Raw genomic sequence first — 23,283 nt, 5'->3', positions numbered from 1 at the left:
GACTGCATTTGTACCCCAGTGATGCAGATGCTGCTGGTCCAGGGACCACACCTGGAATAGCAAAGCCTTAGATGGAAGGATGCTGTCAGTTACTTAGAGGAAACGGTTTCCTTTATGCTTGGTGACCATGTGGTGACCTGCCTGTCTCTCCCTAATAAACAAGGTGGGCATTACAAGAACCCATTTTACATAGCAAGAGCCTGAGGCTGGTGAAGTGACCTGCCCAAGGTCCCACAGCCAAGAGCTGGTTTTTAATTTTTTTTAATGTTTTTTTTTATTTATTCCTAGGAGAGAGAGAGAGAGAGAGACAGCGTGAGCAGGGGAGGGTCAGAGAGAGAGGGAGACACAGACTCCGAAATAGGCTCCAGGCTCTGAGCTGGCAGTCAGCAGAGCCCGACGCGGGGCTCGAACCCACTACCGCGAGATCATGACCTAAGCGAAAGTTGGACGCCTAACCGACTAAGCCACCCAGGCGCCCCAAGAGCTGGTTTTTTAGACCCCAAATCCAGTGATTGAGGCCACTCTGGGTATGTGGATTACATGGACCTGAAACTGCATCCAGGCCTTTCCTTTTCCTTGCTCTGTGACCCTAGGTGGGTTTCTTACCCTCTCTGGGCCTCATTCCTGCCACTCATGGCACAGGGAGGGGTTGACTGTGATATTGTGATGAGGGTCTTATGCAGGGGTCACCTCACAGGACACTCACATCTAGGAAGTTCCCTGCTAAACTTGGGGATGCCGACAACATTCAATAATCATGGTTCTACAGTCCCGCCTCTGGGAGGTTTGCCCCACATCAAACTCCTTATCTGCTTGGATCCTCCTAGCCTCCCTGGGGGTGGAGGCTGTTACCATTCCTATTTTACAGTCAATGAAACTAAAAACCCTGCCAAAGGAGAGAGCTGGGATTTGAATCCAGGGGCAACTCTAGGCTTATGTCATTTCCACTCCACCAAGGGCACCTGATGAATAAGTAATTCATGTTCACCCTCTCACTGTCAGTGCTTAGCATAGTTCCTGGCACACAACAGGTGCTCAACTATTGTCTGAACACGAGTGAATAAGAATGCTCACCACCTCAGCCCCGGCGTCTTGCACCATTCATGCCTGGCACATAGTAGGTGCTCAACAGAGATCTACTCGATGGATGTAGGAGTGACTGTGAATGGCCACACGTCCCATGCTTGTGTTGGGGGCTAGCTGCTGCAGTAGCTGCTGTTTTGCTCGTTGCCACCCCCAGGCAGACAGGAGTGCTAAGAGACACTTGGCTGACAGCGCCACGAGATGGATGTGCGCCTGGCGGCCTCACCTCCCCACCGACTGGCCCCGCATGGCCTTCCATAATGCAGTCCATTAAAAGGCTTGTAAATTTTCATACACGAAAGCCTACCATGGCGTCAGCATAGACTAATTGTTGTTAAATGTGCGGGAATGTTACCGCCACACCGCCGGAGTGATCACTCTTCCCAGCCTGGCCCAGACGCCGACCCATTCCTCTGCAGGCGGAAGGCTTACAACGTTCGCACAAGGCCAAAAAGCAATTCGTGTCAAAAAGATCAATAATATAAAAATAAAGCATGAGAATTCTAGTTAAAGGGAATGTCATATAAATATGTGGTTCACGTCCATGATTCCAAGATTAAAAAAAATCAATCAATATCGTTCTTTAGATGATGTTATTTCTAATGAGAAATACCCGGAACAACTGCAAATAACTGCTTAACTGGGGGGAAAAAAGCATTAATAATTTACTTTATAAGGCATATGATACCGAATGAAAGAGGATCGCTGCTGTTTCTTAATTTGGTTGTAATGCAGCGTGACAGGCTCAATGACGCTTTGGTGGGTTCTTAAAATTAAATTCAGAAGGATGTTCAGCTCATTTTAAGTTGTACCCCAAGCTGGGCCAGGTAAAACCAAAGGGGTAAGACTCACTATGGTAGCCAAGGAGACTTGCACCATCAACGTTATTAAGTCATCAAAGAGGAGGGAGTGTGTGTGTACATGTGCAAGCTGGGGGGAGTGGGAGGGACAGAGGTACCTCTCACTGCATCTTGGAAGCATCACCCTGTTTATAGAGCAATGTCTATATGCCAAGTTCTGAGCTGAATGTGCAGACCTGGGTTTGAATCCCAGCTCCCTTGAGGGGTTGGGCTTCCCTGGAGGATTCGGTCTGAAAAAGCTCAGCAAAGCCCCATCTGAAAGGCATCATGTGGCTGAGTGATGAGGGCCTCCCCAGCCCTAACCACCTGCAAGTGTCTAATTCTGGCCCTCACTCTAGACTCCATCTCCTCAGTGTTCCCTGTACTGCCGTGCCTCTGTTTAGCTCTCCAAACTGAGGTTTGCATCTTCCAGACTCTGCTCTGTTGGTGAAGAGCTGTGTGAGCGCAGGCCAGCAGCCAACCTCTCTGAGCCCTGATTTCTCACCTGTAGTAGGGGATGATACCAGCAGCACCTCTCTCACTGTTGCTAAGAGGTAGTGATACGTGAGAGGCTTTACTAACGGCTCAATAAACTTTGCTGGCTAAACACCCAGGCTGAACTATTCACCACCACATGCTGGCTACTGAGCCTCAGTTACCTCATCTGAGAAATTGGTGAGACCAGAGCCTACTCATGAGGCTTGGTGGAGGAATAAATGTGATGAGACAAGTCTCAACTCATCCACTTGAAATGCCGACTTAAGTTCAAGAAGCGCTCACTACATGCTGGGCTTTGTTCTTGTGGCTTTTTAAGTATTGACTCAATTAATCCTCACATGCATCCTATGAGGTGGGTACTATTATTATCTCCATTAAAAAAACACGAAAACTGAGGCCCAGAGAGGTTAAGTGACTTGCTCAGGGTTACACAGCCAGGAAGCAGGGAGCTAGGATACAAGCCAGTGCCAGTCTGGGTCTAGAGCCCATGCTTGCCCCCCAGTGCTGGTCTTTCCCGGGGGTCCTTCTGGGCAGCAAGGCATTTTCTTCCTGGTCTTGCTGGCTGGTCAGGACTACATGTGTCTAAAGTCAGTTGTGGCCCTAAGGAGGAGGCCTCACTTACAAAGGATGGTCATGACAGTGCTGGGAGCCACTGACAAGGGGTAGTTTGGGGAGCAAGAGAATTATGGCATCAAAAATAGCTGGACGAGCAAATAATGTTAAAAGGCAAAAAGGAAAAAAAAAAAGGCCCTGAAATTAAATTTCAGCTCAAAGGGAAGAGCGGGAGTCCTGCAGGCATATGCAAAACAAAGGAGCACAGGGACCAAATTAGGACATGGCAGGCAGGGCTAGGGGGCTGGGCCCAGGTAGGAAGAGACATGTCTGTTTCAGGTGATCTGATCTGTGAGGACCCCCTCCATGTCTTTCTCAGGCAGCTTGGCTGCAGGAAACACAGATTGACCTGCTGAGAATCTCATCCTGAGTTAGGAACCCGTTCCCTGCCCATGACTGCCTGGAAGGGAAAAAGGATCCTGGGTGTTTGGGGCTGGGATAGACGGTGTCAAAGCCAACGATGACTTCCGGCTCTGGGCACTGGATGGAAGTGGTGAGCAAAGCAGGGGCTCCAGTAGAGGGTACAAGGGGTTCAGCCTCCTCCTCTCAATCACTCTGCCTCCATGCCATCTGATTAGCAGTTGGAGGGATCCTACTGAAACCTGAGCCAAACCTGGTCCCCCCCTACTATAAAGTCTCCCGTGGCTCCTACCTAATTCGGAGTCACAGCCAAAGCCCTTAAAGTAGCCCCGAGGCCTTGAATGTTCTGGCACCCGTAAAGAGGACTTAGGCTAAGTGTCATGGTGGACAAGGGCAAGGGCTGTGCTGTGAAAGGTGGCAGTGGTGGGTGTGTGTCCAAGCCTGACCGGGAAGCAGGGTTGGTTAGGAGAGCTTCCTTATTCCCTGAGGATCTGACACTTGAAAGGAGTAAATCAGGAAAAGAGGTATAGGGAGAGCATTCCAGGCAGAGATAACAGCAAGTACATACACCTGAGCTAGGGAACAAGTTAGGCTGTTGCTGGCTGAGGTGAGAGGCAGGCAGGGGCCAGATAATGGTGGGGCCCACTGGCCTTGGGCTTCTGCCCTAAGGACTTTCCTGATCCCATGCCACCCTCCTGGGTCTGAATCCATGCCCCCTCACTTCTTTCCCTGCTTTAGGTACAGACTTGGGCACTAGATGAATGCTGGTCATCTCCTCCCTGAGCCTCGGTTTCCTCATCTGTAAAAGGGGGTAATCGCAGAACCTCTCCCTGACAGAAATCTTATGAAAAGCACAGGATATAGCCGTGAGAAAGTATGCAGTATATAGTAGCATGCAATAAAAGTCACCTTGGGAGAATTGTCTAACAAAGGCAAGGCCCACCTTCAGGGCCAAGCCTGGCTGCTTACTGACAACAGTGGGCAATGAGGCTTAGCGATACCCAGCTCCAGAGGCGGCACTGCGGGCATCCTGGCCTGGGTCTGATCAACCACAAGATTCTGGCAGGTGGATGTGGTCAAAAGAAGGGAATTTCCAGCTCTCTGCCCATCTGAAAGTGAGAGGCGCTCAGGGTAGACAGTGTTGGGCACCTTTGGCTGGGTGAAGCCTGCAGGGAAGGGTCTGTTAAGGCTTCGAACTATAGGAGGTCATGATATCATATCTCCAACCATGGTGGCATGCCTGAAACCCATCTGAATAGGGGGGAACAGTGTCCCCATCCCATCTGACAGATGGCACAGTAGAGGACATCTGACTGGACTAGAGTTACATATATCTATTTGTTGGCTGGTTGATTGAGCCACCAACTCACCCAACAAACACTCACCGAGAGGGAGCTGTCAAGCTGGTGGGCATAGGGCTCTGCTTTGCCACGTAAACAGCCTGGAGGGGCAGCAGTGAGTCTCCATCTTTTGCTTCCTTGCAAATCCCTGACTCACCACTACTTTTCTGCTCCTCTGCACACAGACCTTCCATCTGCCCTGACCTTGAGCCATCGGGTTTTCTCTCGGAGTTGTGCCCTAATCCCATCAGAAGAAACACAAAGGAGAAGAGACAAAATCATCAAAACTATTGACACTCCCCGCCTGGGCATCTGCAGGGCAATGCCAGGCCCAGAGCTGAGCAGGCGGTGTGCCTTCTGTGTGCCCTGGCTTCTGCTCTGGGAGTGCCCGTCACTCGCCCTCTGGAGTGAGGGGAGATGGCTGCACTCGGAAGACATGGACGCCTGGGGAAAGTGTTTGGGGAGAGCTGAAATCTGCCAAAAGGCTGAGGGAAGTGAGCTGGGGTGGAGGAGAAAAGGAAGAAGGTGGAAGAGAGGAGGGGAGAGGAGGGAGGGAGGAGGGAGCTAAGGATCAGGGGAAGGAGGGAAGGAACTGGCACTCTGCAGATCCCAGATATTCTGGTGATCTATTGCTGTGTAACCAACTGCCTGAAAATGGTGTGGCTCAAAACAATGACTTCTTACTGTCTCTCACGGTTCTGTGGCCTGACAGGGCTCAGCTGGGCAGCTCTCTTGTCACCTCTCAGGCAGTCACAGCCAGTGGCAGCTCAGCCACAGTTGCCTGGTGGCTCCACTGGGCTGGATGGCCAGTGAGGCTCCCTGACTCACGCCTGGTGCCTTGGTGCTGCCGGCCTCTCTCCTCCATGTGGAGTGTCATCCCCTAGCGCCTCTCCGTACAGGGTGGGCTTCTTGGGGAAGTCACACTTCTTACATGAATGCTGGGCTGGACAAGGCAGGAGACAGAATCACCAGTCTGGCGAAGGCTTCCTGCTGGTACTGGCAGAGGGTCACTTCTACCACATTCTATTGGTTGCAGTGGACACAGACCCAGACTCAAAGAATGGAGAAACAGGCTCCAGTTCTTGAGGGGGTAATGCCAGACACAATGCAGCTATGCAGGGGAGGAGTGTGAATGTGAAGCTCCGAAAAGAAGCAGAAGTTCTAGGAGGAAACCAAGAGGCCTCTGGTGAGCTCTTGACACACTCCTGGACATTATTTCATTCACAGGGACTGAACTCCTAGTGACATTCCTTAAGGGAAGAGATGGTGTCTCACCATCTTTGGACCTCCCACAGCTTTCATCGGGAGCCTGGCACATAGTAGGTACTTTACAAATGTCTGTTAAGTGGACCTGCAAGGTGCCAAGGGGGCTCACACAAATACTTGCCCTCCCCCACATCAAGCGGCGTCTAGTTAACTGCAAGATCGTGACCTTCACTGGGTCCAGCATCTACAATACCACATGGAATGCAATAGGGCTACAGTAAAGGTTTGTTGAGTGACTAAATGATTGCATGGACTCAACAGATGAATACGTCTCTTACAAGTGGCACCTTGGTCTCATTTCTAAGCTCCTAGAAGGTGGTCTTGCCACACAAGCTCCCTCAGACCTTGAGAGAAAGAGAGAGAATATCTTGGCCCCGTGCCACCAAACACACCCACCACAAAGAGAACCAATGACTCGCCAGCCACCTGACAGAGGCTCTCACTGAACCTCAGGCAATCCTATGAGCTGTCACAGTGGAGGAAACAGTGGCTCACAGACAATGAAGTCACTTGGCCAAAGTCACATAAGCTTGTCAGTGTCCAGGTGGGACTTAGACCTTGGATGTCTGATGGCCATGCTCTCCTCCCTCCCCTGGGGGTTAGAGGCTCTGCAACAGCCCCCTTGGCGCCAAACTGAAGTGTTTCCATCAGGCCCAGGTTAATGTGTCTGTTCCAACTCAACCAGAGGGTTTTCCATCATTCAGGCTACATCCCCTTCCTGCTGGGAGAAGAAGGAAGCAGAGGGAAAAAAATCTCACAGTGGCCGGGCCGTCTTCCTGGCCAGGCCAGCACACACACTCCTTAGAAAAGTTTCACCTCTGGTTTAGCATAACAAAACTTTTAATTTAGATGTTTTCATCTCTCTCTCCAAGTAAAAATAAGTTTAAAATAATGACTGTAATAAATGAAGGTAATTAATTGTAGTTTGTTCCTTTACTGTCTAGTCAGCTTAATTTTACCTTTTCAACTAATAATGAGAAAATAATTTTTGTGCTCGGAGGGTTAATGATATGTAACTGCGAGAGCTGCTAATTGCATGTTGCAATCCATCCATCAACAACCCCATCTGTGCGACTTGATTATGTTTGCTAAATTATTGCTTTGAATTATCTTTCATAAAGCAACTTTTGTAATTAGTGGGGCTTTCGTCTTGCTCTTTTCTCTGCGCGCAAGGATATTCAAACTTTGGCCATTTCAAGCTGTCTCCATTAAGCCACCTTCTCTGGCTGTCTTTGTTTCCCTGAGCAGGGGGATCAAGACTGTCCTTTAAGCAATCAAGGCAGAGAGAAAAATCTTCCTTGATTCACAGCAGGGCAAATTCACTTCCTCTCTGCACCCCTCCCACCAGCATGAGCGTGCACGCGCACGCACACATGCACACACACACACACACACACACAAGGAAAAGAAAAAGGCCCACACATATACAGAATGAAAAGATAAAAAGGATGCCCAGATTCTGTATATACCAGGGCTGGTGGAATGAAATTAAGGAATGAACTTGAACATGTTATATTTCAACACGAGGCCCACACTGGGGAAGAAGGAATGACGGGCACGATATTCAGCCCCGGCGTTTTATGGGCTACTTTATGTGACTAGAGACGGTGTTTGCCTCAGGGAATATTCCTGGGAGGTGATTAATGCCCTCTTGGGAATCCTCTGCTCAGAGCCTGGGGCCTGGTGGATCGTGAGAGGGAAGTGGCATAAAGGATGAACCCTCATTAAAAAAATTAAAATGAAAATCAAATTTGGATTATGAACGGCTTGTGCATGAGCAGTTTGTTCTGGACGAAGAAGAAGATGCTTTTTATTAACACCTTTCTTCGGCGGTGCTTCTCCCTGGAGGCGCGGGGAGGGACATGGCGGCTGCAACGGATTAGTCAATAGATCATGAGGAAAGCAGGGGTTTCAGGAATAAAACTCCAGATAAATGTAGTCTTTCTGGCACATTAAAGGGACGATGGAAAGCCCTCTTAAGAAAATTAACAAAGTTATTTGGAGATCCTCAGCTATTAAAACAGTGTGAATTCAACATGTCACATGAATTTGGAAATGAGATTTCAGCTTTGTCTTCCCTTTTGGACTAGCTGAAACTTTCTCTCCTTCCGTAAGTTACTGAGTAGCAATGGTGTACCAGACACTGTGTCAATTGCCTTCACCCTTAGTTCTTTGCATCTTTACTGTTAACTTCCATTTGCCAGAGCAGGAAAGCTGCAGCTCAGAGAGGTTAAGGAAGCTCTCCCCAGATGCACAGCTAGGTAAGCAGCAGGGCTGAGATTCAAGCTAGGCCTGCCTCAGTTTGATTTGTACATGCTCTCTGTCACACTGCACTGGCTGTTCTCTGGAACATCACCCATATGAAACACTGAACTCTTTCTCCTATGGAAAAGATGATGGAAGTTACACCTGCTTCCTATAGGGACAGAAAGCCCCCTTCTTCTGGAAAAAAGCCTTGAACACCTACTTAGGAAAGAGGCAGATTCCAGCCCATGCATAGCAGAGGCCAAATAAAACTGTACTGGAGGTGACTGATAACAGGAATGATAAAATAACCAGGACTACCAGCATAAGGCAATATTCTAAGCACTTCATGGGCATTAACTTTGTTCTTCCTCAATCACAACCCTATGAAGGAGGTACAATTATTACCCAGTTTTACAGATAAGGAAACAAAGGCACTGAGAGGTTAAGTAACCTGCATAAGGTCAAACAGTGAGGAAGTGGCAGAGGCAGCGTTCAAACCCAGGTAGGCTCCAGAATCTGCTCTTTATTGGCCAGTAGCTTTCTATGTGCCAGGCCTTGCATTAAAACATTTCGCTGCATTATATCTCAGTCCACAAAACAACACAAAAAAGTCTGGAGTGTCTTTATTCCCATGAACAGATAGGGAAACTGAGGCTTTAAGTGGCTAAGAGACGCATCACCCACAGCCCAAGCAAGGGACAGCTGAAAAAGTGCTGCTCAGTGCCTGGCCTCGGGCTGGGCACAGGAATCAGCTGCCCGGGAGGGCTTGTGTGCCGAGCACCCCTCATGGGACCAATGCTTGGCAGATGGGAATCTCTTTTCTAAAAAAACACGAAGCCATGACAACAAATTCCCATTATTGGTCTTCTTTCTGGTTTGTTTTTTCCCCCTTTCAGCTCAGGCACCTCACAACCAAATGAATCAATACCGGATGGCCCTATAAATAAATAAGCACATCAGTCAACTCAGTAATAAAATGAAGGGATGAAAAATATGGAAATCAGCGACATTTGTGTAAATCCAGTTATTGTTTACTTTAATATTGCCTTATGCGCTTACGTGCTTCCAAAGAGACAGATTTAAAGTAATGTGGCGCTTGGCGGATGACAGACTTAAAATGCATCTCCACCGGACGGCTCTGAAAAGGGCCAGCCCTTCCAAGGTCCTGCCTGAGTCCAGGGGAGACTGAGAAGAGCCCCCTACAGATAGAACATTTGACAAACAGCTTCCCCTTCCTTCCACTACCCTGCCTCAGGGTAATTCCATTCTCTTCCTCGCCCGCTCCCTTGCCAGTGGGACAAGCAGACGTTCTCAGAATCCTGGTCACAGAGTCAAGCCAAGAGGAGAAATGGCAGAGGTTCAGCCTCATCACAGGGCACCAGGAAGGCCAAAGAAACAACTGGCTGAAGATAGCTCAGCTGCTGCCAAAGGACACAGGGCCTGATGAGTTGTCAGGAAAGAACACTATACTCAGATGGTGGGTCAGTAGAGAGGATTTCAGGGTGGGCTGGTAACTGGACTTATCTGCAAGACGGCCTTAGAGAATCAAAGGAGAGCGGAATGCCAGGGGAGAGCAAAGGTCACTGAGGACAAACTTCTTGATTTAAAAAATGGGAAACCAAGCTTGGAAGGTGAGGTGGTTCATTCAAGGTCACAGACACTCTGCAAAGCAGAGCTGGCGTAAGGCTGGACAAAGTCTGGGAAGAGGGAGATTCCTTGGGATCAGACACTGGCATCCCATCAATGGAACAGAGAACCCATTCTTATTATGTCACCATCGGCTGATCTAGAAAGAATGGGGTGGAGTGTGCAATGGGGGTGGAGAGGTTTCTCCCAAGCTTCCAGAGGCTGCAGCCTCCTCTGGCAACTCCAGGTGGGATAGGAGAGGGAACGAGGGAATGTTTCTGTGACATGCCATTGGCCTTGGATCTTACCTCAGCTTGGAAGCTTTTTAATACAGGAGCCACCATCTCTCTGATTTCCTGAAAAAGAGATCAGCGAAGAGTTCACTACAGTGCCAGGTGGGTACCCCCGTGGCCCCTGCTTGCAGTGCACTGTTGTCCCCTAGGTCAGCATTTCCCAAATGTGTCCTGTGGGATGTGCGCTCTGTGGGATTTCATAAGGATTTCTTATATATACACCTACACACAGATACATTCACATGCATACACACACACAGGGTGCCAAGCCAAATCAGACTGGGAAAGAGAGTCCAACGTCAAGTTTCTTCCCTGCAAGACTTTTTGGAGCCTTTAGTATAATGTGCATTGTGAATTTCTGGAAGTGGGGGAAGGAAATAGCATTTCCCGAATAGATCTGATCATGGAATACTCTTATGCAAAGTACTCTTGGGGACTGATGGTGCCTCATGTGATAGTCTTTCAGGGTGGGGGGAGGCTTGGGTTGGGGGTGCTGGAGAGGTGGCCTCAACTCTCCACACCCAGCCCCATGTCACCAAAGTCTCTTCACAAAAACCTTGTGTCCTTGAAGTACGTGCTCAGGGCTATCTCCTCCAGGTGGCCATCTCTGCTTCCCCCCACCCAAATGCCCCTCTCGTAAACACTTCACTTTGCGTTTTAGCAACACCACTTCTGTACTTGTCTCTCCTTCCTCACCTGAATGTGCAGCTTCTGGGGACTTGCAGGGCCACCTTTGTGGTGCCCAGCTCAAAGGAAGGGCTCTGTGAATGCCTAATAAACTCTATGGCAGTGGGCTGTCTTTAGAAGGGAGCATCCTACTTCTGGGCCTCAATTCCCTGTCTTTTACAAAGGACCATGAGGTTCCCAGCCCCAAGGGCTCCCTGCTTGTCTCCTGTCAGATCTCCCCAACACACAAGAGGGAGGCTTTTTAGAACCTAGTGTTGTAAGATTCCAACCCTAAATGCTTCAGTTTCCTCTGAGACCCATTGGTGACTCCATGACTGCTGTCATTCGTGGCCCACAAGAAACTCCCATGGAAGGGGAGGAGATGAGAAGGACTCAAGAGTGTGGGGAGACAGGTGGCAGCAGGGAGAAGTGGAAAGGAAGACATGGGTACAAGATACTTAGGTTAAGGTAAAGACTAAATTCCTTAATTATGAAATAAGGTTGTGCTACTGTCCCTGGAAACGATCCCTCTTCTGGGTCGTGGGTGCCCCTCCTCACTGATTGGTGTTCCTCAGGGCTCCTCAGGGCCAGTATTATACTGATGGTATGCTGGGTGTCTTCAGGCGGCACATAGGAGTGCATGTGAATCTATCTAGTGGATCTGATCACAAGGAACTATGGGGTTCATAGGCTGAGCCATGGAAAAGGAAATGCATGAAAACCTAAGGACCCAGGTTGTGAATTCAAATATCCAAAGAGCCCGGGGGGACGTGGACATGAAGAAGGCAGGCTGGGAGGTCCCGTGGCAAATGTTGGCAAGCACTGTACGATGGGGGTGCAGCTGCTCAAGTCCAGCTGGTGACTGCCATGTGGGCATGGAGCCTCTGTGTGACCAGATCTACCAAGGAATCTCAAGATACTGGAAATTTGGGGTTTTGGGTGAAATCTTCTGAGATGCTAAATGTTGGTAACTTACTGTAAAACTTGAAAGACTTTATAGACCAAATAAAATATATCAGTAGGAAACCTCTGGTCCAGGTGCAGGAAACATTAGTGCTGGAAGGGGCCTCAGAAACCATCTCTCCCATTCCCTGAATTTAAATTAACGGGAGACCAAGGCCCTCAGAAGGGCTGGCTTGCTCAAGTCCCAACATGAGCATGTGGCTCAGCTGTAATCTGAATGCAGGTCAACAGACAACCCACTTAAGCTGTTGGCACACTTGAGAGAGTTTAGGGGATTCAAACCTGAGGGTCAACTTTGGGCCAATGGGATCATTTCTAGAAGCCCCTTGTCCTGTATGCTTCAACCCTGGGTGGGGGGGAGCTGAGCATAGGCACCAGCAGGAGGTGAGTTGGGCACCAGCCAGATGATGTTCTTAAATAAAGCCTTGGCATGACTCTCCCCATCAGGAGAGACTAGTTCCAAAAATGAGAATTTTCAGAGGCGCAACTATAATAGGAATGGAAACTTATTCCTCCTAATTACATAATTGCATAATTATGCAGTATTAAAATTATGTAAGCTGAACTCAGAGGCTTAAAACCTGGCCTGGATTTCCCTCATCACCTGAGGGCTCCCATGTGGCCTGGGGAGGAAGATGAGACGGAGGGTCTGTGCTGACCGGAGAGAAGGCATGTCGGGCTGCCAAGATCTAGGGCCATTTCATCTCTGTGTCCCACAGAATGCAGAGTCAGAGGTGAAGCTCCTGGTACCCTTTTTCTAAGCAGATAATCAGCTTAAATAACAAGCCATTCTCTGTTCTCAGAGGGAAGCAAAGGAATGTGAGCGTCAATTATGCCTTCTTAGCTCTAGGAGTCACACCAAGGACTTGACTTGGCCCTCCTGCAACACGGGAGATACTCCGATCCGAGATTCCTGCCCCTTTTCCAGGTGCACCCTCCCTCAGCTCTCAAACCTAAGATTCCTTCCCTAATCGCTCCATGGGCAAGTTCTAGCTATAGTCTACTTCCTCCTCTTGCCTTGAAGAACTGAACATACTTATGACTTATGTGAGGAAGACTTCATGGCTAGAGGACCTGACCCGTCTGGGCTCATGTAGCCCGATTCCTGAGTAGGTCTGCCTCTTCTCCATCTCTCCATGGTCCCCTCCTCCATCAGCAAGGTGGCAACAGGACCCCTGAGTGATTCTAACAGGCAGAGTGGGATCAATATCTCCAGATCTGATACTTCCAGAGTTGCCAGACACTGCCCCCCACCCTCCTCCAAGATCCAGGCCACCTGAGTAGGTTAGGACAGAGAGGTCAACTATTAACCTCTGCTGACACAGAGAAGTACAACTGGCTTTGGGGACAATCAGGGTCTCTGTTTCCCACAGTGGCTCTGATGTGTCACATCCTTGATGACCTTATATGGAATCAGAAGGCTTTATTTTTCCTATCATGTTTATTCCATCTTTTACTATTATTTTTTAAATCTGAGCAGCAACAGGGGGCCTGATAGAGAAAGTAAAAGAATTAACACATTCACCCCTGTAAAGAACAAAAACATGTCCATTCTAGTCTCTTCCCTTGGGGGGCCCTTATCGTATGTGGTGGGGGGAAGGTACTGGTCATTATCTGGACAGCCTCAAGGCAGCTGGGAAAGACAGAGCAGGTGGGTGGAGCTACAAGGCAAGAGGTGTAGGGGAAGAATGAGGCCTGTTTATGTCAGTGGGAGGTAGTTTCAGAGGACATTGAGGCAAGGCCCAGAGAGGATAGGAAAGCCTATAGCCATCCTCTCCCAGACACCAATGGAAAAAGCAAATAAAATCAAGAACCCCAGACAAACTGTCTTTGCTGTCAAGGCCAAGCATCTGACTAGATATGAATGTCAGGGGGAAGTGGATGTTTTAAAGAGCGCTCAGAGTTACTTCAGTGGAGAAGCATCCTGCCCTCACTTTAGATAGCACCACTGCGCATCACTATACCAAGAAACACCCAAAGGTTGGGGGCTGTAATTTCTCTTTGTGGCTAATTAGTTTCTTTTCTTGTTAGTCACTGATGTCTACAGTTTCCAAAATATAGTTTGAACAGAGAAAAATCTGCATTCCTACTGAGTTAATTCTATAACAGCAAATATACTGTACCTCAGGTACATTTTTCTTAAATTCCCGGCGGAGTTCAATTAAATGTTTATGAGAATGTTCACTCTCCTCCTGCCGTGCAGACAGCTCGGAAGCGACGGAATTAAGCTCCTTCTGAAACAATAAAGAAATAAAAAAAAAAAAAAGAGAGAGAGAGAGAAAAGAAAAAGATTTTTCCCCCTCTTCTTCTTTTTTAATCATCATACAAAACAGCATTTTGAACAAGTTTTCTTAACTTACAAAGCTGAGAAAAGACAGAATATTGACTCCTGGCACAAATGAATAATTTACAAAACTGGGGATGCAACTGAAAAAAATCCAGGACAGCTTTTTTTGCTCATCGGATCAATAATCTCCCATAAAGTTGGGTGGAGCTAATTTTTTTTACCTCTCCCCCACCCCCCTGCCCCACCTTTTAAATTTCCAAAGGAGTGATGGCATAAGCTTGTCAGTAACTGTAGAAAACATCTCCAAACCGTGTCAAAATAGTAAAGTGCGGCATATTGTATGGGCATATTATAGTGTAAGAAAGTGCTGTCGACAGCTTTCATATATCAGAGGTGGGAACTGTTCCAACTATGACTTACTTACACTTAAGGGTTCATAAATACGCCTTTTAAGATATAGATGGCTTTTTAATTTCAGTAGATTTTGGAAAAATGAAGGTGCCAATAAGAAGCAAGCTGACCTTTTGTGTATCCTGCAGTAAATCATTTAAGGTTCACTTCAAGTATAAGAAATATTTCACCAAAGACTCCTGAATTCAGAAGAAATGGGTTGGAAGGTGCCTTGCCTGCTTATGTGCAATGAAGGCGCCAGACCAGGTTTTTACAGGATGTACCATTGAGGAGAAAAAAAGAGAGTGAGGGATGGAAGGGGGGGCACCCCAGCTTACATACATCACAGACAAAGTCTGCTGGTCGTACATGTATATTTGATCACTTCTCTCTCCGCTTTCTTCACTTTAACGGTGGCAGTTTCACAAGGGGAGTACAATTCACCATGAGTTGTCATGGATTTCATTTGCATAATTCAAGAAATGCTCTGTTTATGTGGTCTGCTGCTTTCTTGCACCATCCCGAGATGGGCTTTTTTTCTGGACCATAACTCGAGGAGCATTTCTGTATATATCACCCGATTATATTTGCAGCAATCAAGCCTCATAATTTCCTAAATCCGGTGATGCAATAAATTTCTGCAATCAGATTTATTAAAAACACACACGCAGATGCAAGAGTGTATTTCTAGGGTGAACTCTTTAATCTAACATATGTATGATGAGGCCCGGCACCGTGTTGAAAGACCCCATTTGTCATCGCTAATATGCATTCATCTTGCACACACAATGAAACACTTTTACCATTAGATAATGAAATAAAAGTACTATTAACCCGCTGCAAATCCTTTTCCCTGTAAGAGACGAAATGCATGGTAATTGTCTTATATCATGTCTGAGTCGGTAAATCTGCTCTATAGCAGCTCACCATAGCACCATAAACCTCATACCCATCAGAGGCTGGAGAGCCTACCCCAAGCCCAGCATAACAGTCTCTGCCTATGGTGCCTTAGGGAGAAATTGGCGAGGGAATTTCTATTTCTGGAGAAATGCCTAACCTCGTTGGAGAACCATGGGACTAGAAGAGAGAAGGTCAAGGCATAAAAGCAGAGATTAAAATAGAGGGGCAAGGGAATCAGAAATGTGGTGCTCTCCAAGGTGCTGAAGTCAATTCGATGCACAACACTAGGTACGTTTACTTGAAGGCATGGAGGATTCCAGTACAAATGCTCCATGGAATTTTGAGCCAGGTAAGGAAGAAGGTGTCATTAGGAGAGAGAGAAACAGCAACAGTTTCTGACAGTCTACCAAAGTGACAGAAGAAAAAGGGAGACTTCTGATTTATCATTATTTTAAAATAATCATCATTTCCAATGAAGAAAACACAACTGACCACAACCAAAATATTGAGTGACTGGGGAGAGGTCTGTGTTTGTAGGAAAAGTACTGATCAAATGTAGATAAAATCCAACCAGGTGGTGCAGGCAGGTGGACAGAATGCTCACAGTTTTCTTCAGGTTTTCTCATCTGTCTTGAAGACAAAGATGGGATTTTTACATTGCTGTAGGACATGCAGAGCTGTGACTTGTTTTGACATTACTTAATTTTGGATTATCACGTATCTGACACTATGTTCTAATCTCTGGGACACTGCCCCTCCCTACATCACAGCAACCAATACACCTGGTCGGTGCTGGACTTGGACTCCTCAGTTAAAACATCAAATCCAGGCTCTGAGAAGAAACTGCACAGCAAGAGAAGTCCAATGACTTGATGTGTGGTACCAGACAATTATGCTGTGTGACTGCACTGGGGTCCTTCACCAGAACCTCCCAGGTTGCTAGTGGGTGTGAATCTCTCTACTGCAGACACAGCAGAAGAAAGACCAGGACAAGGAACATCGGCAAAACCTCAGGCCCAGACCTTATGGTGTCTTTCTTGTTGAGCCCTAGAAGAGCAAACAATATCCATGTCCTTCTCAACTTTGCCTGCTTCCATGCTCATCCTTCAACCCTGAATTCTTGCCACATTTCTTTGGAAAGCTTACTAATAACAACATCACCAATAGCAATAATAGTAAATAATAATCATAACTACTATTCATTGGGTGCTTACATGTGTCAGGCACCATGCTAAGCTCCTTACATACATCAACTCATGTAACAAGCACATTAATGTGTCTGTTAGGTGATTCAAGCAGGGACTAAGAAATAAATTACAGTCAATTCTAATAGTTCAGGTGTGGATTATCCCCTTGGTGGATAATAAAGGCAAAACTGTAGTGCCTGGCTCTTCATAGGGCTTCTGCTCCATTTCCCCACTGGCTGGGGGATGTTCAGGGAGCTTGTTTTAAATGCTATAATTGTATAAACCACCAAGCACAGTACCAAGTGTTCAATACATGTTGGCTGATATTATTCTGCTTTTTAGATAGACTGAGAGCTCAGAAGACATCCCACTAGATCAGTGACTCTAAGAGTTCTGGATTTCATAGGCCAATAAAAATCTCACCCCACCCCCCCCACCAAAGGACCAACAGAGTATGGCCAAGTTTTACTGTATCAAAGAAAAACATTAAAAACCACTCCTGCTCACCCTAAAAGATGGGATATTTGAACATTAACAAAGCAAGAGGACCAAAACCAGAATCAACAAGAGTCTTTTAAAATAGATACACCTAAAATACAAAAGCTCACAGCACTATATTTATTTTGAAGGGATGGGGAAACTCTCATAAACATAAGCCAACACTGGTCTAAAGGTGAAATTTTAGAAACGAGTGTTTCTAAACACACACACACAGCTAGCAGGGCCTCTCCTTTGATGATCAAGCAGAACTTGGTTCCTCTCCCCCCTGGCTCTCAGCCCCCAGCCCTAGGGGAGCCATGATTAACACAGACCCAGACTTTGGACCAGGCCCAGGCCGGGAGGAGACTCATCTGATTAACCTGCCATCAGCAGCAGACAGACAGCCCGGAGCCCGGCGCAGACCATTCAAATAATGATCATCATAAACAGCCCATTTGCAACTAAAAAGGAATAATTTTAATGAGCTTGAAGCAGATGATGGATGCAGCTGAAGCTCGGGCCAATGTGCAGAGAAAAAGGAAGTGGGAATTGAGCTGCACCCAGGACCAAGCCCAGCAGAAGAAGCTGGGGTGGGGAGGAAGGGCTCTCCTTTGGAAGATGGAAAGGGAACTACACCCTTGCTTCCCCATGGGCCCACTGTGCCCACTGCCCAGTGAGTACCCCTAGGTTTGGGAGGGTCTGCCCTGCAGTATACTGGACAAACTTGAAAACTTAGACCTCCAAAGCGCCCAGAGTCTCAGAATGTATGGAACAGAAGGAAACTTCGAGGTTGTCCAGTCTATCACTTTCCAAACTTCAATCATGCACACCCCTCTGGCATGCATTTTGCCATACTGATATTCCACATGAATTACTATTTAATATTTATCTTCAAATTGACTATTTTTCTTTTTGATTGAGGTATGTATAGCTTTAAGTTCAGTTTTAAGACTGAGGTTTTACACCTTGCAACCATTACCCAGATCAAGATACAGAATGTTCCTTTTCTGAGCACCTTAGAAGGATCCTGTGTGCCTCCTTCTTTTGAGTACAGCCTAAAGGTGGCTCTTATTCTGGTCCTAGCATCATAGATAAAATTTGCCTGTTCTTGACCTTCATAATGACTCCCTTCTCTTCTTTTTAGCCTGAATAAGTGCATTTGAAAAGGAAAAAAAAATTTTTATCACTAGAGAATCCTAGGTCATAAACACATGGTAGCCACTGAAATAAAATACAATGCAAACAAAGCATTGCTATTTGTCATTGTTATAAAAGGAGGCTACCAAATATTAGAGAGGTGTTAAAAGTAGTGTAGCACCAGGCCGACTTTCTTCTTGTCAGAAAGAGAAAGAATGGAAGAGCACTGAGAAGGAACAACTATTCTTCCTGACATGAGTTGATCCTTCTAACGTTAGGTCTACTTACCGCTTACAACCATTTCACGTCCATCAGTAAGTGTATGTCCCACACTTTAGCAAGAATTAATTGAATCTGATTCTGCCATTTACATTTTTTTAAGTTTATTTATTTTGAGAGAGAGAGAGACAGACAGACAGAAAGCGGGCAGGGAAAGGGCAGAGAGAGAGGGAGAATCCCAAGCAGGCTCTGTGTTGTCAGTGGAGAGCCCCACATGGGGCTTGAACTCAAGAACCATGAAATCATGACCTGAGCCAAAGCCAAGAGTCAGATGCTTTACCGACTAAGCCACCCATGTGCCTTGATTCTGCCATTTTAAAGATGAGGAAACTGAAGCACAGCCTAGACTACTGGCCCAAGTCATACAGCTGCTTAAGAGGGTGCATTTCCTCAGGGAGAAGGGTGGTGGGTGGGGAAGGAAAACTGTTACCTACAGGGAGGCAAGTTGAACATTCTCAGTTAAACTGTGTTCCTCAAGCAGGAGGGAAGGGGAATCTTACAAGAATACTTGGTTTTGAAATTTAACATCTGATCCTAAAATGTCAACTACATACACAGCTCTGGACTAGATGCTAAGTTCACATAGAGGAAACGCCTAAGACACCACCTGAGTTGTGTACATGCATGTCAGTTCCTCCATCATATGTGTACACTCTTCTCAGCTCCAAAGACAACCCCACACTCAGACATGTTCCCCCAAAACCAACTCCAAAAAGAGTTGACCTTCTAAAAAAAAATGCAGTTATTGTTGGGGATCAGGGATTAAGGAAGTGAGGACCAAGGACCTCAGATGTCGCTTGGTCCCTGTCAGCCCCTCCCATCTTCTGCTCTCCTTTCCTTCCCAGCCAGACTGAATTCCTTGCAGGAATCCAAATGCACCAGGGCTTCCCAACACTATGGCTCCACAGACTTCATTCCCTCAGCCCAGATGATCTCATTTTTTGTGCTGATCGTACGCATCATTTTGTCTCAGCTTAAATGTCCCCTCTTCCAGGAGGGCTTCATGGACCTTTCCTTCCAAGTCCAGGCATCTCCATTGTACCTCTGCTAATCCTTTCTGATATTTTCCCTATCAGAAAATATATGATAAAACATTATCAGATTTTATTTTTTAAAGCCCTAGAACCTTGTCCTCAAATAAAATCTTACACAGAAGTTCCTTATAGAAAACAAGGGCTCATAGCTAACATTTATGGGTTCCTATCAGTATATTTATGCTAGTACTAATGGAGTGTATGAAGTACTTTATCTCTTATAAGGATATATGGCTGAAGTGATGGTTGAGATTCCAGGACAGGCCTGGAAAACTAGGATGAGCAGTGGTTATGACTTGTAATACAGTCACCAACTACCTCAAGACACACATGGAACTCTGCTTTGTCTCTACTGTAGGGAGATCCAATTAGAGATGTTGGACCCTCATCCATCCACTCACCTATCTGTCATCCATCCATGATCTCCAGTGTACTAAGCACTGGATAATGGGAGAGCAACAATGATTCAGATGTGGCCTGTATCCTACAAGGGCTCAGAAACCCACGTGGACAAGCTAGGGCATAAATAGTTGTGGTAAATGGGGACAAAGACCATCATGTTGAGATATCACCTCCAGTGTAGGCTTAGAAGATTCAAACTCTTATACATTCTGTATTGCCTCTGAGGGGGTATGGAAACTAATGGAGCAAGGGAGAGGGAGAGTTTTATCTACGTCTTCTAAAGAAATCACTCTGTGATTCTCAACTTGGGCTGGGGCTGCCAGTACCCAGTTAGGTGTTACCTAAGACAGAAACCCTTTACCCCACATCCATCCAATCACCCATCCATATATCTACTTATCCATCCAAAATCCATCTAATTAATCATGGATCTACCCCTATCCAATCATCCAGCCAACTAATTACTGAGTCACAACTCTGTGCCAGGTACAATGGGAAGTACTGGTATAGAGAAACCAGCCAACACAGTCTCTGTCCTTGAAGAGTTCACAGAGCAGTGGAGAAGACAGGTTGATTCCAATACCATGTGCCTAAGTACAATATGAGAAGTATGAATAAAGTACAATGGGAACACAGAGAACAAGGGAACTTCCTGTGACTAGGGGGATGGGTCATCAAGATGGGAGCATTTGACCCAGGTCCAGAAGGATGAGTGTGTCAGACAGAATCCCAGGCAGAGGGAATGGGGCTGTTGCAATAATCCCATACCTGGTCTCCCTATTCCTGTCTTTAGTTTTATTCTCCTTAAAATGTATCACTACCAAACACATTGTGTATTTCACTTACTTATTTTATTTGTAATAATGAAAACTCCACAAAAACAAGAGAGATTTTGGTCCTTTCTTCCTTATTATATATTCACTGCCTAGAACAGTTCCTGATACATCGTAGGCACTCTAGAAATGTTTGCTGGTCAAATGAATAAGTGAATGAAAGAATGCTATGTCAGAAGCAGCTCTGGAAGAGCCTGGTCTATCTGGGAAACAAATGACATGGTTTAGAGACCACCGACCTACATCCAAATCTGGCTTTGATACTTCACTAGCAGTGTGACCTTGGACAACTGACAAACTTAGTTTCTGTGTCTGTAAAGTGGGGATAAAAATTTGTGCCTGTAGGGTTATTATAAAGATCCTTTGAGAACCAGATTGCAAGTGGGTAAAGTGCTTGTCACAATGTCTAGGATCGTCAGTGCTCACACTCTCCAATGGAATGTCAGTCCCTCAGGGTGGGGACTGTGCCTGTGTTGTTCACAGCTGTAGTCAGGGGTTCAAGCCTAGTGCCAGGTGCATAGTAGGGACTCAGTAAATATTTGTGAATGAATGGCTGTTAGCAGATATAAGTATGAGAAGTCCTTTGTGACAGAAGCAAGGTGGGACCTTCTTTGTGCACACCAAATGTCTCAATCTTCCTCTCTGGTCCATGGAGCTATTTAGAGCTTGGCCATCAGAGTCTCAGGTTGAGTACAAAGGTTTCAGGGGATGCTGTGGGGCCTTCAGAGGCGCCCCCAGGGCCAGCTCTGGGAGGGCGCTGTGGGATGACCTGGGATGGAGGGCACATGCCGGCCTGCCATGAACAAGGAGACAAGATGGATGGTTCTGCAGCCTGCTGAGATGGATAACCGAGCTGCAGCTGAGAGACAGCCCGGTTACCAGAGCCATCCATCACTCCCTGCACCGTATGTAAATTTCAGATGCCAAGATGTATCGGGCCAATTATCTGAGGCTGGGGCAAGGGGTGGTGCCTAAGAGAAACAGTTCCCAGCCAAGCTAGCTTTACTGCATTCCATCAGCTGGGCTGGGGGTGATAGACAGTTCATATTCAGGTCAAAGAGCCTATTAAAGGGAATGTGGCCAAACCTCGAGGCCTGGGTGTGTGGGTGAGGCTGCCAACACTTCTTAGCACTCTCCCAGTGCAGTGATAGCAATAATATAATAACAGCCCCATAGATGGTTTACTATACATATATGAGGTCCATTCTAATTGGCACACAAAACTTCACTTAATTCTCCCAATGGTGCTTGGCACACAGTGGATTCTCTAGAAACATCTGTTGGGAGAGCAAATGAGTGGTCTATAATGCAAGGTGCCATTTTACACATAGTACCTGCAGAGGACAAAGCCACTCATCCAAGGTCACATGGCTGGGAAGAGGCATCATGGGGACTTGAACTTAAGTCTTTCTGGATTCTTTCCTCCAGGTACTGAGAGGGCAAACTTTCTCTGACCTGACTGTCCTCGACAAGGACTCACGTGGACTAAAGACCAGGAATCTGGCTGGGCCTAATCAGTCTGTCTGTCCATCTGTTCGTCCATCCATCCATCCATGCATGCACGCATCCATCCATTTGTACTCATTCACTCAACTATTACTTAAACACCTACAACATTGCCTAGAACAAGCCAGGCCCAGATCCTGCCTGCATGGAGCGATGGGTCAGATAGGGAACACAGACAATCATGACTGCAGTCCATCAGGCCCTCCTAACAGCCCTCACAGCTCTGGCTTCCAGAAAATCCAGGTGGCAATTGACTTTTACTTGGAGGCAGGCCAACAACTGACATTTGGCAGGCAGCGTGGGTTCAAGTCTGGACATCTAGCTTACTGGCTCTGCGAGCTTGGGCAGGCCCTTGGCCTCTGTGCATCTGGGTTTTACACTGTTAAATGGAGTGGTGGCATCCACACCTTGTTGGTGGTGCAGGCAGATGAAAGGTTTGTGGTTGGCAGGGAGTCCAGGCTGCAAGGAATGCATGGAAGGGTTGGGTGCTCAGCGGCCTAGGGTGTTGCTTGGGCTGGAGCCAATGCCAGCCCCAAGGCCCCAAGGGAGTGGCAACTTTCCATGCCCTGGTATTGGGATGAGGCCCAGACCTGGGGTCGGGACATTGCTCTCATCAGCAAATCCTGTCAGCTTGATCTAAACATTTCTCATCCTCTCTACTGCTGTCACCCTGGGCCAGGACACTCTCAATGCCTGCCTGGGTGATCACAAAAGCCTCCTCACTGGGCTCCCTAGTGTCACCTTCAGTCCCTTCCCCATCCAGCAACCACAGCAGTGCTGTTAAATCTAAGTCATATCCTGGCCCTCCTCTGCTCAAAACTTTTCCATTGCTCCCACTGACTCGGAGCCAAGACCAAAGTGCTCACCATAACATCATAGCTCCAAGTGATTCATCTCAGCCTCACTTCCTTCTGTTTCTGCTTTGCTCACTCTCCTCCAGCCACATGGGATCCTCACTGGCTCTTGAACACATCAAGTACATTCCTGCCACAGGGTCTTTGCACTGGCTGTTCCTTCTGCCCCAAATGATATGATATATATTCCCCCCTCCCCTC

The 23,283-nt window shown here is 47.0% G+C and overlaps 1 protein-coding gene across 1 annotated transcript in view; it reads right to left on the bottom strand.

Moving 5' to 3' along the window:
• The window catches only part of CUX2 (cut like homeobox 2), a 221,955-nt gene that overhangs the window by 89,423 nt on the left and 109,249 nt on the right, over positions 1-23,283 (bottom strand). The window contains exons 2-3 of the mRNA XM_077747959.1: positions 13,917-14,027; positions 10,180-10,227 (exon numbers count right to left, since the gene is read on the bottom strand). Of these exons, the coding sequence (XP_077604085.1) occupies positions 10,180-10,227; positions 13,917-14,027 (159 nt within the window). The remainder of the gene's footprint in view (positions 1-10,179; positions 10,228-13,916; positions 14,028-23,283) is intronic.

Source organism: Crocuta crocuta, unplaced genomic scaffold (assembly GCF_008692635.1).
Source record: "Crocuta crocuta isolate KB4526 unplaced genomic scaffold, BGI_CrCroc_1.0 scaffold29, whole genome shotgun sequence".
In the NCBI taxonomy this organism is placed as follows: domain Eukaryota; kingdom Metazoa; phylum Chordata; class Mammalia; order Carnivora; family Hyaenidae; genus Crocuta; species Crocuta crocuta.
The sequence above is the reverse complement of the archived record's forward strand: the minus strand, read 5'-3'. Positions and strand labels throughout refer to the sequence as shown.